Below are 15,714 nucleotides of genomic sequence, written 5' to 3'. Positions count from 1 at the left end.
AGCAGGCAGTTCCCCTTGAAGAGAAAACCTCAGCATGCATTGGCGCCTTTGCACATATTAATGTGCCCACATTACATCTGGTAATGTGACTAGGGTGCCTGTGCTTTTAGAGTGTAGATTTATAAGCAAAAGCAGACTGCAGAAGCCAACCAGGGAACTGAGGGGCCTCCACGCCAACTTGGATTTGGCAGCTCTCCGCTTTAGTTAGAGTAGATTAATTGAAAGTCCAGACAGATTAAGGCTGAGATGGTTTAATTAGTAAGTCAACTTTTAATAGTCAATTTGTTTCTAATTTATTTTTTTCTCACTCTGAAAAGTCTCTCCGACTTTGCTGCCCTTTTTGTTCCTGAAGTCATCACCTTAGTTGGGGCCTTGTTGTACCTGCTGTGCCTGATCCCGACTATTCAAAGCCTTGTAATGCCTTCTTGGGCCTCTAGGCATCTCCCCTACCCCCATCTTGCACCTGCTGCTCCTGAACCGAGATGACCTCCCCAGCTTCCTTGTCAGTGTGCTGAGGCCTCACGTGCCCTGTTCCATTTTGGGGGCTGACAGCTGGAACTGTGACCCCTGGGAGATGAGCCAGCCTCTCCCCTCCTGCCTCTGTACAAAATGCTGAGTTATTTATTTCTCAGTAAAGCATCCTCCACAGTGAGTCAGGGCTGCAGGGAGATATCATTTTCCAAAGATTTAGTGAGCAAAAAGGACATGGTCAATAAACAGCAAATCTCAGCCCCACTGCAGGAAACTGGAGGGGCCTGGCATTGTTGGGGCTGTGCGTGTGTGTGAGTGTGTATGTGTATGTGTGCACACGTGTGTGTGCATGCATATGTACACGAATGTGTGCATGCACACATGTTTTCACTCGTGTGTGCATAACTGTATGTGTGCATGTGTATGTATAAATATATATATATATATATGTACATATGTGTGTTTACAAAATTTGCGTGATCAGCACAGCCCAAAGTTTGAAATCCATTTTAGTAAATTATTTTTACCCTTGTATAACTTCCTCTTATATTGAAGTAGTGCAGAGCTGATGTTTTGTTTCAAGATTCTGCATGGGGCACCTAATATGTGAAGATGTACAATTATTTCCTTTGGAACAAGCAAATTGTACCTCATTTCACTTTTAGACTGTGCATATAGAAAATATTATTTTCTCTCCAATGGTTCTGAAAGCTTGAGATGTAATACATCAGATGAATATATGTTCATTACAAAATGTTTGGAAAGTTTATGAAGAAGCAGGAAAAAAATCCAATTATCTCAAATCTCACTTGCCAGAACTAACAGTATTTCCCAAACTTTTTTCCAGACACTTTTCTATACCTCGTTGAGTTCATTTTGTGTATATAAGTTTCTCTCTCTCTCTTTTTTTCTTTTGAGAGAGTCTCACTTTGTCTCCCTGGGTAGAGTGCCGCGGCAGCGCATAGCTCACAGAAACCACAAACTCTTGGCCTCGAGTGATTCTCTTACCTCAGCCTTCTGAGTAGCTGGGACTACAGCACCCACCATGACACCTGGCTAGTTTTTTTTTCTATTTTTAGTAGAGATGGGGTCTTGGTCTTGCTCAGGCTGGTCTCAAACTCCCGAGCTCAGATGATCCACCTGCCTCAGCCTCCCAGAGTGCTGGGACTATGGATGTGAGCCATCATGCCCAGCAAAGTTTCTCTCTTTTTTAAAAAATGTTTTCATCATAAGCATTTATCCACATTTTAAAAAATATTGTGAACATCTTACTACATGAAGGTAATGGCTTACTGCACCTTTCTCCTACTTTGCAATTTTAAATTTTTATGCAAATATGTTTGTGCGCAGATGTACGTCCCTGCTTTGTCATTGTTGTGTCATCTAGATTCCTAGGGTTGTAAGTGTTAATTCAGAAATCCGTGAGGATCCAAAGCACCTGAGTCTCACTGCCAACTGCTGCCACTAAAGGCGGCCCCCCTCCCACTGTGACTGGGGGTGGAGACCTGGGGGCCCTCAGCAGAAGAACCATTGCTGCGTGTGCATGAGACAGCCAAGGCCTTGGCAGGGCCATTTCCATGATGTGTGTTTGGTTATTATCTACTTTTATTTCTGCAAACTCATTGTCCGTGCATGCATGTGAACAGAGGCTTATTCTGTAATTGGTCCTTAAAGTCACCATGGTGCAGTGGATGAGGCAAGTCTCAATTCTGTTCAAAAGAGGCAGTCTCCACACTGTAGCCCAAGTGTGCTCAGACAGACGGGACATGCCAGGACAGAGGCTAGCCAGAGTGTGCCCCCTGGAGCCACCAGCTGTGCATCCTTGGACAGGCCTTGCTGGCCCTCTCTTTCCCATTGGGAAGTGGGGGTGATAATATAACCCTGCATGTCAGTGGTCATAGGACTGTGTGATTGAATACAAATGAAGACCCTGGATAGCTCCTGGAACAGAGAAATACTAACCGTGCTATGATCTAATTGTCCCGGTACTACACATTCTCCTCTGATGAAAGGAAGGTTACCAGTTCTGCCAGTGTCTTGGACACCAGCCTGCATTCATTTTCTTGGCCTGCTGTAACCAAGTACCACAAAACAGGTGGCTTAGGCAAAACAACTTCATTGTCTCTCACTTCTGGAGGCCATAAATTGGAGACCTACTTGTTGGTAGGGTTGGTTTCTCCTGAGGCTTTTCTCTCTGGCTGGCAGATGTCTGCCTTCTCCCTATGTCTTCACAGGAGTGTCCCTCTGTGTGTCTGTGGTCCTAATCTTCTCTTAGGAGGACACCAGTCAGATGGGATTGGTATTCTTCCTGTGACTTCATTTTGCCTTAATCACCTCTTTAAAGGCCATGTCTCCAAATGCAGTCTCATTTGGAGGTGCTGAGGGTTAGGAATTTACATGTGAAACCTCAGGGCACGACACAGCCCACAACCATGGTCAGTGCTGAGCTTCCAGGAACTTATCACCTGCCTTCACCTTTCAAAGTTGAGGGCGCCTTGCACTTCCCTTTGTGCATGTAATCAATCACCTCTCTGATTCCTTTGATTAGTGTGTATGAGGCTTGCATATCTTTCTTTCACTCCATGATCAAAGTGCTAAAATAGTCTTCATGTAGGCTTTTTTATTCTGGTCAGTTATAGAATTTAGGCCTTTAAGGTAAGTTGCATTCATCAAACTTAAGCTAGAATGGAAAGGAAACTGAGAAGTGTTAATGATTACATTTCCTTTCATTTCCTCATGTAATGAGGGCAAAGTGACTGGCCAGTGGGCTGAAATGAATTTGGAGAACACTTTTGAAGAATGGCGATGTATTTCATATGGAAATGTTAGCATTAGGAGTTATTCCTCTTTGTGGAAGTTTCTATTAATTAATCCCTTCATGCACCTATGTCAGGACCTTCGTCTTGTCTAGTGATCTAAGCAAACATCAAAGACAGGCAAAAGAACAGTAATAGCAAAATAGAGGGGCAATGCAGGGCGGAGGCACGACTATAGGGAATATTCAACTTAATCAAAAAATGCTGATTGACCACCTACTCAAAAGACTTCTTGGGGGAAGTAGAGTCCAGGGCATCTTAGTGTTGCAGGAAGACGAGGCCCAGTGGAGAGTAAGAACACCCAAATGCCATTTTTAAAAGAGGAGGGGCTTTATTCCAGCCAGAAGAATTCAATATGGCCATGCTCCCTGATTGGCTCAGTCTTCCCCTTTTAATCCTTAGTCAAAAAGTTCTGGCCATAGGGTGCGGTGGCTTAAGCCTATAATCCCAGTACTGTGGGAGGCTGAAGCAGGAGGATTTCTTGAGCTCAGGAGTTCAAAGCTTGTCTGAGTGAGAGTGAGACCCCGACTCATGAAAAAAATTGAAAAACCCAGCTGGGTGCTGCAGCAAGAGTCCGTAATCCCAGCAGCTTCCGAGGCTGAGGCAGCAGGATGCCCAGAGCCTGAGTCGGAGGTTGCAGTGAGCTATGACACCATTGCATTCTGCTCAGGGCATAGGGTAGAACTTCGATAAAAAACAAACAGGCAAACAAACAAACAAACAAAACAAGAAAAAAAAAGTTCTGGCCCACTAGTACCTTTCTTATTGGTCAGTTTGAATCAAGCTGGAGAAGCAGGCTTGGCTTTTATTGAACCAGGCTTTTACAGAAGCAGAATCAAGTGTTAGTTTCCAGGTCCTAGGAAGTTAAGTTTCTACAAATTCCTAAGAGCTGAGTCACCACAGGGAGGACCTTGCAGGTGTGTCCTTGGGGCCTCTTGGAGAAGACCTCTGTTCTCTTGGACCTCACCTTTTCTGGGTATCCCCTATCACTAGCAAATGGCTCTGGATAAGGCCCAGGATGGGGAGCTAGAGCCCTATTTTCAGGCAATTCCTTGGGGCAGAGGTATCACTGCTTTGTATACAGAGTGTATATTGGAAATATTAACATCGAGTAATATTTTATATTGTTAATAATTAGCTAAGATGTTCTATTACAGAATCTTCATCTAGAGCTCTGGCCCCACATACCAAGGGTGGTGGGTTCAAACCCAGCCCTGGCCAAACTGCAAAACAAAACATATAGCCGTTGTGGTGAACACCTGTAGTCCCAGCTACTTGGGAGGCTGAGGCAAGAGAATTGCCTAAGCCCAGGAGTTGGAGGTTGCTGTGATCTGTATGATGCCACGGCACTCTACAGAGGGCAATAAAGTAGGACTCTGTCTCTACAAAAATAAATAAATAAATAAATAAGAGGACAATTATACTCCTTTTAATTGTATCTTATTTTTTAGGAACTTTTGGTTTAAGGAAACCATGGTATTTCCCTTTTACTTCCCCTTACTGGAAGAGCCTGGGTGGCTTGCTGGAGAAGAGGCAGCACTCTCTCAGTTCTGGTCTATTCTTCTTCAATGAGGACTTTGGTAAGGACTTTGGACTTTGTAAGGAGTTGCACTATTGAATGTATGTATTTTTCCTCTGGTCATTTTTGGCGTTTGCATTTTATTTCTGGTCCATCTTTTGCGACTGTGTGTTGTTTGCTAGAGACTCACTTTTAGGCTATCTCAGGCTGGGAAACAGTTGCAGGGAAAGTTCAGGTAGTGTCCTTGTAGTTTTTCCTCAGTGTAGCCCAGGAAGGCCAAGGACCCAGACCTTCTCACTGCCTGTTATTCAGCATCCTCTCTTCTGTGCATTATGTACATTTGTGCATATATATATGTAAAATGAAATAAAATCTTAAGGCCACCCCACCAGATGACTGAATGGGCCCCCTCTTGGTGAAAGGGATCTCTAAAACTGAGTTATTAGCCATGAGAAGGGAGGTCAGACTGGCCTGTGGTATTTGACCTGTGGCTTGTGTCTGATTAACAGACTTACATATTTTAACTTAAATATGTAACAGACAAGAAGCCTTTAGACAAAGCTTCATTTATTTAACCAATTACAAATCAAAGAATCTTTAAACACATCTTTAACCTTTATGGTCCCGCACCGCTACTTTTGAGATGTCCCACATTTTTGGGTCAAACCAATGTATGCCTTCCAAGTATTGATTTCCAACTTTATGTGTAATTCCTATGTCCCTGAAATGTATAAAATCAAACTGCAGCCCCACCACAGTGGGTTCACTTGCTCAAGGCTTCATGGGCAAGGCTCCAGGCAGCGTTCCTCAAATTCACCTAGGACTAAACCTCTTTAAATTATTTTACACAATGTGAATCCTAGTAAATGTGGAATGTAAAGGTCTTAGCAAAATAACTAAGAAAATGCTACAAAAGCTATGTTAACTAATGTGATGAAAATGTGTCAAACGATCTATGAACCAAGTGTATGGTGCCCCACGATCATACTAATGTACACAGCTATGGTTTAATAAAAATAAAAAAAAAATTATTTTACACAGTTTGACTTCTTTTCCACTGACATATTATAATTGAGTAAAATTGAAGCTTTAGTCCAAAAGTGAATATGTGTAAAGAGTAAGAGCAAAAGTGGGTATCTACAGGGCATAATGCACTATAACATTTTTAATTGAATTGAATTTTTAAGTTTTAACACTTCCATGAGAGAAATGACCATTGCTCTTTGCAAATAGGGGTTATGGTGCCATCCCTCCATGGTCCAGCCACAGAACATTCCTGCAGATGCAGTTACACAGACACTTGCAGAAAAAGACGACTTCCAAGGAAATTATGTAGAAACACAGATGCGTCACCCAGGGGTGAACAGGCTCCCTTTCCCCCATGGTGGTTTTATACTATGGGTGTGTCTATGTTGGGAAGTGAATTTCTTTTTGACTAAACAAGTAAAATACAAATTTTTAAAGAAAAATTTTAACACATCAGCAAGCCACCTATCAACTCTCACCTCCTTAGGAGACTATTTTGTATGGATATTTTGGTGTGTAACTAATCTGCCTGTCATCTTTTCTCTGTATGTACACAAATACACGTGTGTATTTTTATTTTTATATTTTTAAAAAATGGTTATCATAAAAAATGGTTTATAGTCAGTGATAGCTTTAACTTTTGCCACTCTAGAATCTATTTACTGCTTTTGGTGTTACTGAAAGCTCAGCACTTATCCTCAAAGCTGCATCAGGAAAATGAGAACAAGTGGTTTGAGGAGAAGAAAAGGCACATTCAAATTACTTAGTCGGCAACAAGGAGACGTGTGGTCTCAAAATGCCAAATTTCTGAACAGAAGCAGAAACATAGAGCTTTTAAAGTGGAGGGCCTATTGTTATTCAGCTCTAATTAACGGGTTCATAATTCCAATCCTCCTGTCTCCTTGGAAGACAAAGCATGACCTCCGCCCATCTGGGAGGCCCCAGGGCTACTCCAGCCCTCCAGTCCAGCATCTCCATCTCACAGAGTTCAGCTGAACCATTTTCTGTAGCATGAAGAACAAAAGGTGCTTTCCTGCTCTTCCCTACGTCAGCCCAAGGCAGGGATCCACCTCAGTTTCCAAAAAGAATGGGGGAAATTTTGAAGAGACAGAAAACATTTTTGCCATTTTTTTTTTCAGGCTGTTCCCTCTGTTACATTGGTAAAGAAAAGTTTCTAAATTGCTCTGCATGTTTCACAGGGCTAGAATTCAATTTTAAGGGAGAACTCTGAGTTAATAAGCATAGGAATGATTTCTGAGGCTTTTGAAGTCCTGCGTTAGCGGATGAAGAGGGTCTGATCACCTGTCAATATCAGCCAATATGCAGAGACAAGGATAGGTCCATAAAACTTTATTTTTCAGAAGGCTGGCAATTCCAGAGATCAGTGAGTAGCCTTTCTAAGACTGTTCTTTCATTTCCAAAGTCACAGTTTTATACCATAACCCATGACCCATAATAAACAATAATTGACATAATGCATGACCCAAAACAAAATTCCAATTCAAAAGTTAATCTCCTAAATCAATTGCCTGAAACTACTCAAGATATGCACTTTTGGGTAAAAGCTGAATTTACAAAACAGCAAGAATGGCAGACATGAGGTGAAGGTCACGTAGGACCAGTTGTGTTGTCTCAGCCCTAGCCTGAATAGCTGCATGGTCTTCTCACTACATGTGCTTTCTTTTTTTTTTTTGTGATTTTTTTTTTTTTTTTTTTGGCTGGGGCTGGGTTTGAACCCGCCACCTCAGGCATATGGGACCGGCGCCCTACTCCTTGAGCCACAGGCGCCACCCCACTACATGTGCTTTCATCATGATGACTGTACCTCTCCTCCCAGGGTCATCACCACAAAACAAGGAAGGAGAGCTTGAAGGAGGTGCCCCAGGTGTTGTCCTGGTGTCTGTGACCAAGGAATATGAAGGCCACAAGGCAGCAGTCCGAGACCTCACCCTCACCTTCTACAGAGACCAAATCACGGCCCTGCTGGGGACGAACGGTGCTGGGAAAACCACCATCATGTGGGTCCAATTTTACCTTCTTGAATGTTAAGCATTTGACTCCTAAATGTATCAGTTTACCTGAGAGACAAAATATTTGATTTCTCTTTTCTATTTTTAAAAAAATTTTGAGTCTCAGTGTAGAGTGTAGAGACATAGGAGAAAGACAGAGCACTCTCACTAGAGTGGCCCTGCATCCTCAACCACATAGGTGCCCTTTAGGCCCAGAATAGGGCCCAAGGGGTAAGGGTGTTTGGTATTATTTTTGTTTTGTTTGTTTAAATCTTTAATTCTTTCATTTTCTACCAATAATTTACCATGTTTTAGTCTTTGAAAGTCCTGTGACACTTTTGATTTTTGTCCTACTAAGGGTAATTTTGTCTGCGTATCTATGGGAAGATGAATATCAGAATGATATTTGAAATTTTTTAAAAAACCTGACCATTTTTCTTCTTCCTGTTCTGCTTTTCATGTGGTTGCCTTCTTGTTAAGGCTGGGGTTTTGGTTTTGGATCCAGTGGCTCCAGATTTGATTAAAGAATCAAACCACGTGACCCCAGAGGAACAAAGAGTTCAAAGATTCATGCCCTTGAGCTGGCTATGAAAATGGTGGCTTAAGGTTAAACCACTAAAATTATGAAATATCTGTTTTGGACAAATTAATTTCTCTTTGTTATTTTTCTCACTGAATATGTTAAAATTAGGACAGTGAAAGATACATAAATAATGACTCAGAAAGCCAGCTCTCCACAACCTGCATTTACTAAGATGCCTTTCTTACAAGGAAAACCCGGAGTGCTTCTTTAGCAGATCAATGAGAATTTGGAATTTCTCACTGTTTCGAGGTTCACTGCTCACATTGCTTTTAGTGTATGTTTGTAGTATATTTTGATTCATCCTAAGTGGTCGTTGCTTCCTGGAAGTTCTTAGATGCTGAGAGACCAACTTACTTCATGTAAAACAAAAATCCCTGAGACTCATATGGGACGTGTATAAACTATTCTTTGGTATCCCCCAAATAGGCCTGAAAATAACATAGCGAAGAACTGCTCAGCAAATGTTTCAGGCATAGTTTATGTGCAGTTAGACAGTATCCATGGAAGTATGCCAGCTGGTGAGTTTTGACGCATGTTTTGTTAATGGTGGAACAAACACCACGGAGAAGATCCAGAGCCGTTTTGTCCTCCTCCAGGACATCCATTGCCCTCCTTTCCTTCCAGCCCCCATATGACCATTGATCTGCTATCTGTCACTATAAATTAGTTTGCTTATTCGACAGTTTCATATAAATTGAATCATGCCTGGCTTCTTTCACTCAGCATTCTGCCTTAGAGACTCAGCAGTGGCAGTAGCATTGCCCAGTGGTCTGCTGCCCAGAGGCACCACAGTCTGTGTCTTCATCTGGTGGTGGGCATTGAGGCTGTTCCCCCCTTTTCAGTGAGCAAAGCCGGTACAAACATTTATGCACATAGTAGATGCATGTTTCACTTTCTAGAAATAAGATAACAGTTTAAAGCCTAACTAATATACTTCCTGCAGCAAGGAAGCAGAACACGGCACTCCTCAGGCTCCCTTTGTTAAAGTCAGCCAAGTGAGTTCATGGTCACAGGCCGCTTGAGTTCTCTTGGTTTTGACATGGACAGATTGCCTGTCAGATGTGGAAGGAAGACTGGTTGTAGGGGTGGGAGTCTAGGTTTGCATTCTGTTTTGCATATGTCTAATTAGGAGGACTTAGGTACATGTCTTTAGCTTGTTCCCTCATCTGTAAAAACAAAGTTGGTTGTTAACCTTTCCAAAGTTTTATACAACCATAATAATCTCTGACCACAGTTCAGATGTCCCCAGCTTACGATGCCTAGACTTAGGACTTTTTGACCCTACAATGGTATGATAGTGATGCACATCAAGTAGAAACTGTACTTTAAGTGCCCATATGACTATTCTGCATTCTATTTTCAGTATAGTATGGAATAAATTACATGAGATGTTGAATAATCCGTTATAAAATAGGTTTTATGTTACATGATTTTATTCAATTCTAGGGTAATGTAAATTTCCGAACATGTTTAACGTAGGCGAAACTATGATGTTTAGAAGGTTAGGTGTACTAAATACATTTTCAATCTATAGTATTTTCAACTTATAAAGGGAATATCAGGACGTAACTTGATCATAAGTCAAGGAGCGTCTGTACATCATGTGGGAGTACAGACGTTATTGCAGGCTCACATTTCCAAGACTAACAAATCAAAATTCCCATTAAGCTCCTCACAACTTTTAAGTTCTGTAGGAAACAGGTTAACAGAAGGCATGTGCTCTGGGCAGGATGTGTGCGTTTCCCTGGAGCCAACTGAGCTACTGAGGTCCAGAGCATCAGCAACTTGTGTCCCAGCACTGATGTATTTCCTCTGGCAGATCCATGTTGACGGGGCTCTACCCTCCCACTTCTGGAACTATCACCATCAATGGCATGAACCTGCAGACAGACTTGTCGAGCATCAGAAGGGAGCTGGGGGTGTGTCCACAGCAGGACATCTTGTTGGACAGCCTCACTGTCCGGGAACATCTGCTGCTCTTCGCTTCCATAAAGGCACCTCAGTGGACCAAGAAAGAGCTGTACCAGCAAGTCAATAAGTTAGTAAAATGATCTCCTTGCTCCTCCTGTTTCTGCCCATTGTGTGAATGAAGATGATAGAAAGAGACACTTTAAAAAATCATTTCTGTCTACATTTATTAGAATGTTAAGTCTGGAATTATGACATAGCACCAACATGGGGAATGCCAGAGAAGTCTTTGCAGGAAAGACATTAAATTTTATTTGATCTGTCTTTGGAGTGGGGAAGAGATGAGCAAACACATCTCACAGGTTGTTGGTGGAAGTTTGTGTGCCTGAAACAAAGGGTTCATCTGAGTGTCTTGAAATTATAAGAATGCTAAGGCAGGCAGGGAACCTGTTTGTCAGAACCTTACTGGTCAGGTGAAGGAGTTTGAACCTTTCTGTGTAAGCAGGCATTCATGAGCTGGGGTTGTGCTGAGCCCGAGATCTGCAGGATAGCCATCTCTTGCTATACCTTAGCATTGTAGCCATGCGTGGGACAGGACACGGAGTGGCCACTGCACACAAAGGTGACAACAGCCTGATTAGTGACTGTGTCAGTGGAGTTGTGGGCCAGAAAGGGCTGGATTCGAAGACTATTCAAAGTTGAAAGAATTAGGTCATGCTGACCAGCTGGTTGTACAAGGCAGAAGGAAGTGAAGCAGTCCAGGAAGGGTTAGGAAGATTGGGTAGGATTTTGGTGGGCCCACACAGAAGGCTGAGCCCTCCACTGAAATGAAACAGCAAAAAGAAGATGCCGGGGAGAGACCGTGTATGGGCAGAGAAAGGAGGAAAGGAAGCAGGCATCCAGGACGGCAGCAAAGCAAAAGGAAGACTCTCCAATCTCTCAGGGCTGATAGAGGCTTATTGGAGGAGAAGGGACAGACGGTTATTCCTGGTAGAGAACAATGTGTTATTTGACCTTGGAAGGATAGATTAGAGGGGGAAAGTGAGCAGTGAGAGTCACAGAAAGCAGCTGAGAGAGGAAGCACTAATCCAGTGGTGGGGCCCTCGATTCAGGAGACAGTGGTGGTTAAATGGGCAGGATATGTGTCCTTTGCTGTGCTCTGCCCCCTCAGGAGGATATGGCTCTGGTCCCCTGGAGCTGTGACTGTATCCTTGTCAATCCCAATGGACAGATTTTGCAAAGCAGAACGTCAGCCAGGGCATGAGCGTGCAGCGTATGTACGTATAAATGTTGAGTCACTGCGCACACCTGAGAAGAAAAGAAGTTAATGAACTCTTAGACATTGTCACTATTTTGCAACAACTTTGCAAGTTTTACATTTAAAAATATATTTATAATTTCTATTTAATGAAGTTAGGGTGTATATTATTTTGTTCTGTGTGACTTTACTTCTTTATCACTTTTTCAGGTATGTGCTTCCGGGTGGTAGAATTCTATCTTGATGTTTCTAGCACTAGAATACTCAGAAAAAGAGGAATGATTCTTCAGATTATTACATATTTTATGTACCTCTGGTGACGTTATTTATTGGAAATCAAGAGAGGCCTTTGCAGTGAGGACGTGCCTGTCCATCCTTCCATCTGCTCCGCTTGTCTGTCCTTGGGCGTTGGCGTCTCCGTCTCCAGCAGTGTGGTCATGCCTTCTTTGTGCACAGAGAGGTGGGACGGCAGGGCTGCAGCTGGCCTTTCTGCCTGCCGCAGGCTTTTCCTCCCGTGCCTGCAATTCCTTCTGCTCACCTCTGAAAGGCTTATATTCCCTGTCACCCCAGCCCACCCCCTGCTCTTGCTAAACCACTGTTGTAGCCTCCTAAGTGCCCCCCACTTTCAGCCAGGTCTCCACAGACTTCCTGTTCCCTGACCCAGCTTATTCTCCACATGGCAGCCAGTGCTCATTAGAAATGTGCCCAGACGCTGGGCCTTCTCTGCCCATCACCATTCAAAGACTCTCCACCACACCCAGAATGAAATCCAAAGGTTATGGTGGCCTATAATAATGTGATTTATGTTCTTGTGCCTATTTTCCCAGATTTATTATTAGCGTCCCCTCCTCCTCCTTTAGGCAGCAAATTACACGGCCCTGCCACCCCTTCTTGCTTCACTTCCCGTCCCTCTCTGCCTTCACTGCACTGTGCCAGCCACTAGACACACAAAGCAGGGGCCTGGCCTCACGGCCTTTGCAGTTGCTGCTCTCTCTGCCTCGCCTGCTCTGGCGCCACCCTCAGCTTGGTGTGCCACTGCCTCACTGTGCTGGGACTCTTCCCAAACATTTTATCAGAGAAGACCTTCTGAGCATCCCGACTAGACAGCACTGCCTTCCTCTGGCCCTTGTGAGTCCTCTCCATTTCCCATACCTTGGTTTTATTTTCCCCTTCACATTTGTCACCACATAACATCCTATTTGTATTTGTCTTCTGTTCCTTCCTACCAATTATACACCCTTGAGCGTGAGAATGTTGTCTATTTGGTTTACTACAGTATAAAAATGTTCTTTGAGTAGAACAATGGAAGGAATGAATCATGATATTTTCCTATGTCGGCTCATTGTCTATAGGATGATGCTCACTACTTTAGGTTGGAGATGCAAAGGACTTCTCCCTCTTTTCTCATCCCAACTTTCCAGTCTTTATCCTGCTGTTCCTCATTCATTCATTTCATGTATTTTATTTATTCAATCTATGGTCAACAATGTGTCAGTTTGAGAGGGCTGCCATAACCAAGTACTACAGTATGGGTCCATGTAGCAACAGAAATTTATCTCTCTTCACCATGGGGGTCCTGGAGAGAGTCCATTGAGGGACCTGGTAGATGGCCACTTAACTGGCAGGTCAGATGTTCTTTCTAGGGCAGGTGGAGGACAGGGTAAGCTGGAGCAAGCCCACATTGGGCTAGAAGAGGTCCACAGAAGGAAAGGAACAAGCGGGGGCATCATGACAATTCTCCAATTTTTGGTTTGGGCAAATAGAATGTTTCTCAAAATATAAGTGACCCTTAACAACACAGATCTGAACACTTCAGGTCTACTTATGTGCAGATTTTTTTCAATGTAAGTTATGCCAAGTGTGCACAACTCTCTTGCCTCTACTTCCACATCCTCCACCTCTTCTACCTCACCCACCTCTGAGACAGCAAGACCATCTTCCTCCTCAGCCTACTCAACATGAAAATGATGAGGCCGAAGTCTTTATGATGATCCACTTGCACTTAAACAACAGTAAATGCTCTTGCCTTACCTTCTCGTGGGGCCTCTGTTTTCTTGGTGTGCTGAGAAATCCTGAGACCCATCAGGGACCAGCCTCCTCCCACTGTGGCCCTGGAACATTGTGTGACACATGTGGGCTAGGGAAGAAATGAGCCCCCTGTGACCTTCATCAGATGGCTCAGAAGGGGCTTTCTGCTTCTAGACTCACCTCTGTGGCTGGCTACCTGCATTGTATAAATGAGGACTTCAGTTTGTTAACACTTTATTTTTGTACTGGGTGCTACTGTGGTTATATGCCAGGCACCGGACATGGGTGGTGTCATGCAAGTGTCTTTCCCAAGTCACACAGGAAGGGCTGATAGTCAAGGAAATGGGGCCACACAGCTCATGCAGGGAAGCCAGGGTCTGACCCAGGTCGCTCAGATGTGAAGTCCACTATCCTCCTTTTCCTTTGTGCTGGCTGCTGTAGCACCCTGGGATGGAGGCCTCAGAGGGAGGCCTCAGGGGCCTCTGGCACATATCTAGTGTCCTTGCCCTGACCACAGTGTGGATGCCCATCAGCTCATTTCAAGGGTGAGAAGTGAAAGTGACTTGTGAGTTGCTCTCCCTGAGTCTAGGCAATATAGATGGCGGCAGTTAGTTTAAAAATGTGCTGAGCCCTGGGAGGCACTTTGGGTGGGCCACAGCGAGGAACGTGGAGATAAAGCAGCCTGGATGCTGTGGAACATGCCTCTGAGAATCTGCCCCTTAAGGAGTCTCACCTGAAGAAGGTCGTCTTCAGGTGAAGATGGAGCTAATTGCATACACAGGATCATGGAGGGGCAAAGTTAGGTGATATTAGGGAGGTTCTGCTGGTGGAGATTAGAAAACAAGAATATGGTGAGGCACATGCTCCTCAGAGGTAAAGAGCTGAACATGAGCATCAGGGAAAAACCACACTCAGGTCACCCCCTAGAGTTTTTCAGTGGAGAGCAGCATGGGAAGATGACAAACAGCTTCTGCAGAAAGGCACCACTGCACTGTGCGGGCTCACTCCCCACACTTGGAAGGGATCAGTATTTGTTCAGACACTCTCAAGTCAGAATACATGACTACGTTCAGAGACCAGCTAAGGGGCAAGTGCATGTGTAGGTCTCTCAAATCTCTCTCTGGGTAGATGCCCACACTATGGGAGTCACATGCAAACTAAGCCCGGATTGAGGGGAGAAACCCTCAAGAGACAGAGTCCATTGTGTAAAGTGGTGGATGGCACCACAGATTGATTTCAGTAGTTACCCTCTCTCTCAGAGTTCTTCTTGTTGTCATATCAAGGGGGCATTCTCTACTACTGCAAGGTGAGCTAGTTCTCATGACTCGCTGTCTTCAGAAAGTGTCTGGTAATCGTAATAATATTGATGATGCAGACACTTGGATATACAGGAAGATGCTCACTTGGTGCTGTTTAAACCTATCTTGAAGTTGAGTGGGCACATGATGAGAAATGGCTAAATGTTATCTGGAGTAGACAGTATTAGATAGCAAATTGGCTATGTGCAATATAATGTATCCTAAAAAAAGTTGCAGGTCACCTATTTTAATTTTAAATTAAAATCCCTGGACCACAGTGAACTCTATTGTGATTGTGACTGGGGGCTTCACTCCAGCGTCTTAACAATGTAACACAGGCTTCATCTTATTTCGGTGCCTGGCAACCTTAATGATTATTGGTTCACAGCATGTCCCCTAGCAACAAGGCCACTGTGCACGAAAGCAATCAGAATGAGATCATGTTTTTGGACAGTCACTCTCACTTAGAGGGAGAGAAAACTGAAAACACCTGATCTGTGTCCCACTCGATGCTTATTAGTCTCCTGTAGCACCACTTGGTTTCCTCCGTGTGCGGCTTCATTAAAATGGAAGTCTGAGGGAGGTGGCCTCCCTAGTAGAATCTTTATAGTAAACATTTGTCAGCATCAATCACTACTTTTTTTGCCCTTAATTTAGCCTAGGGAAGATAAGTGTAGTCAAGAGGGGAACTCTGTGGGACCTTTAAGTCAATGTGATGTTATTATGCAGCTGACCTTACCATGTAGAATTCCGGCGCACACTAGGGAACTCAGGTTGGAGGAAGATCTGTTTGATGGT

The 15,714-nt window shown here is 43.7% G+C and overlaps 1 protein-coding gene across 1 annotated transcript in view; it reads left to right on the top strand.

Annotated features, from left to right (window-relative positions):
* ABCA13 (ATP binding cassette subfamily A member 13) overlaps positions 1–15,714 on the top strand; it is a 578,079-nt gene that overhangs the window by 283,747 nt on the left and 278,618 nt on the right. Inside the window, exons 36-38 of the mRNA XM_053553839.1 lie at positions 4,739–4,867; positions 7,670–7,850; positions 10,244–10,462. Coding sequence (XP_053409814.1) covers positions 4,739–4,867; positions 7,670–7,850; positions 10,244–10,462 — 529 coding nt within the window. The remainder of the gene's footprint in view (positions 1–4,738; positions 4,868–7,669; positions 7,851–10,243; positions 10,463–15,714) is intronic.

This window comes from Nycticebus coucang, chromosome 11, assembly GCF_027406575.1.
Source record: "Nycticebus coucang isolate mNycCou1 chromosome 11, mNycCou1.pri, whole genome shotgun sequence".
In the NCBI taxonomy this organism is placed as follows: Eukaryota; Metazoa; Chordata; class Mammalia; order Primates; family Lorisidae; genus Nycticebus; species Nycticebus coucang.
The sequence above is the reverse complement of the archived record's forward strand: the minus strand, read 5'-3'. Positions and strand labels throughout refer to the sequence as shown.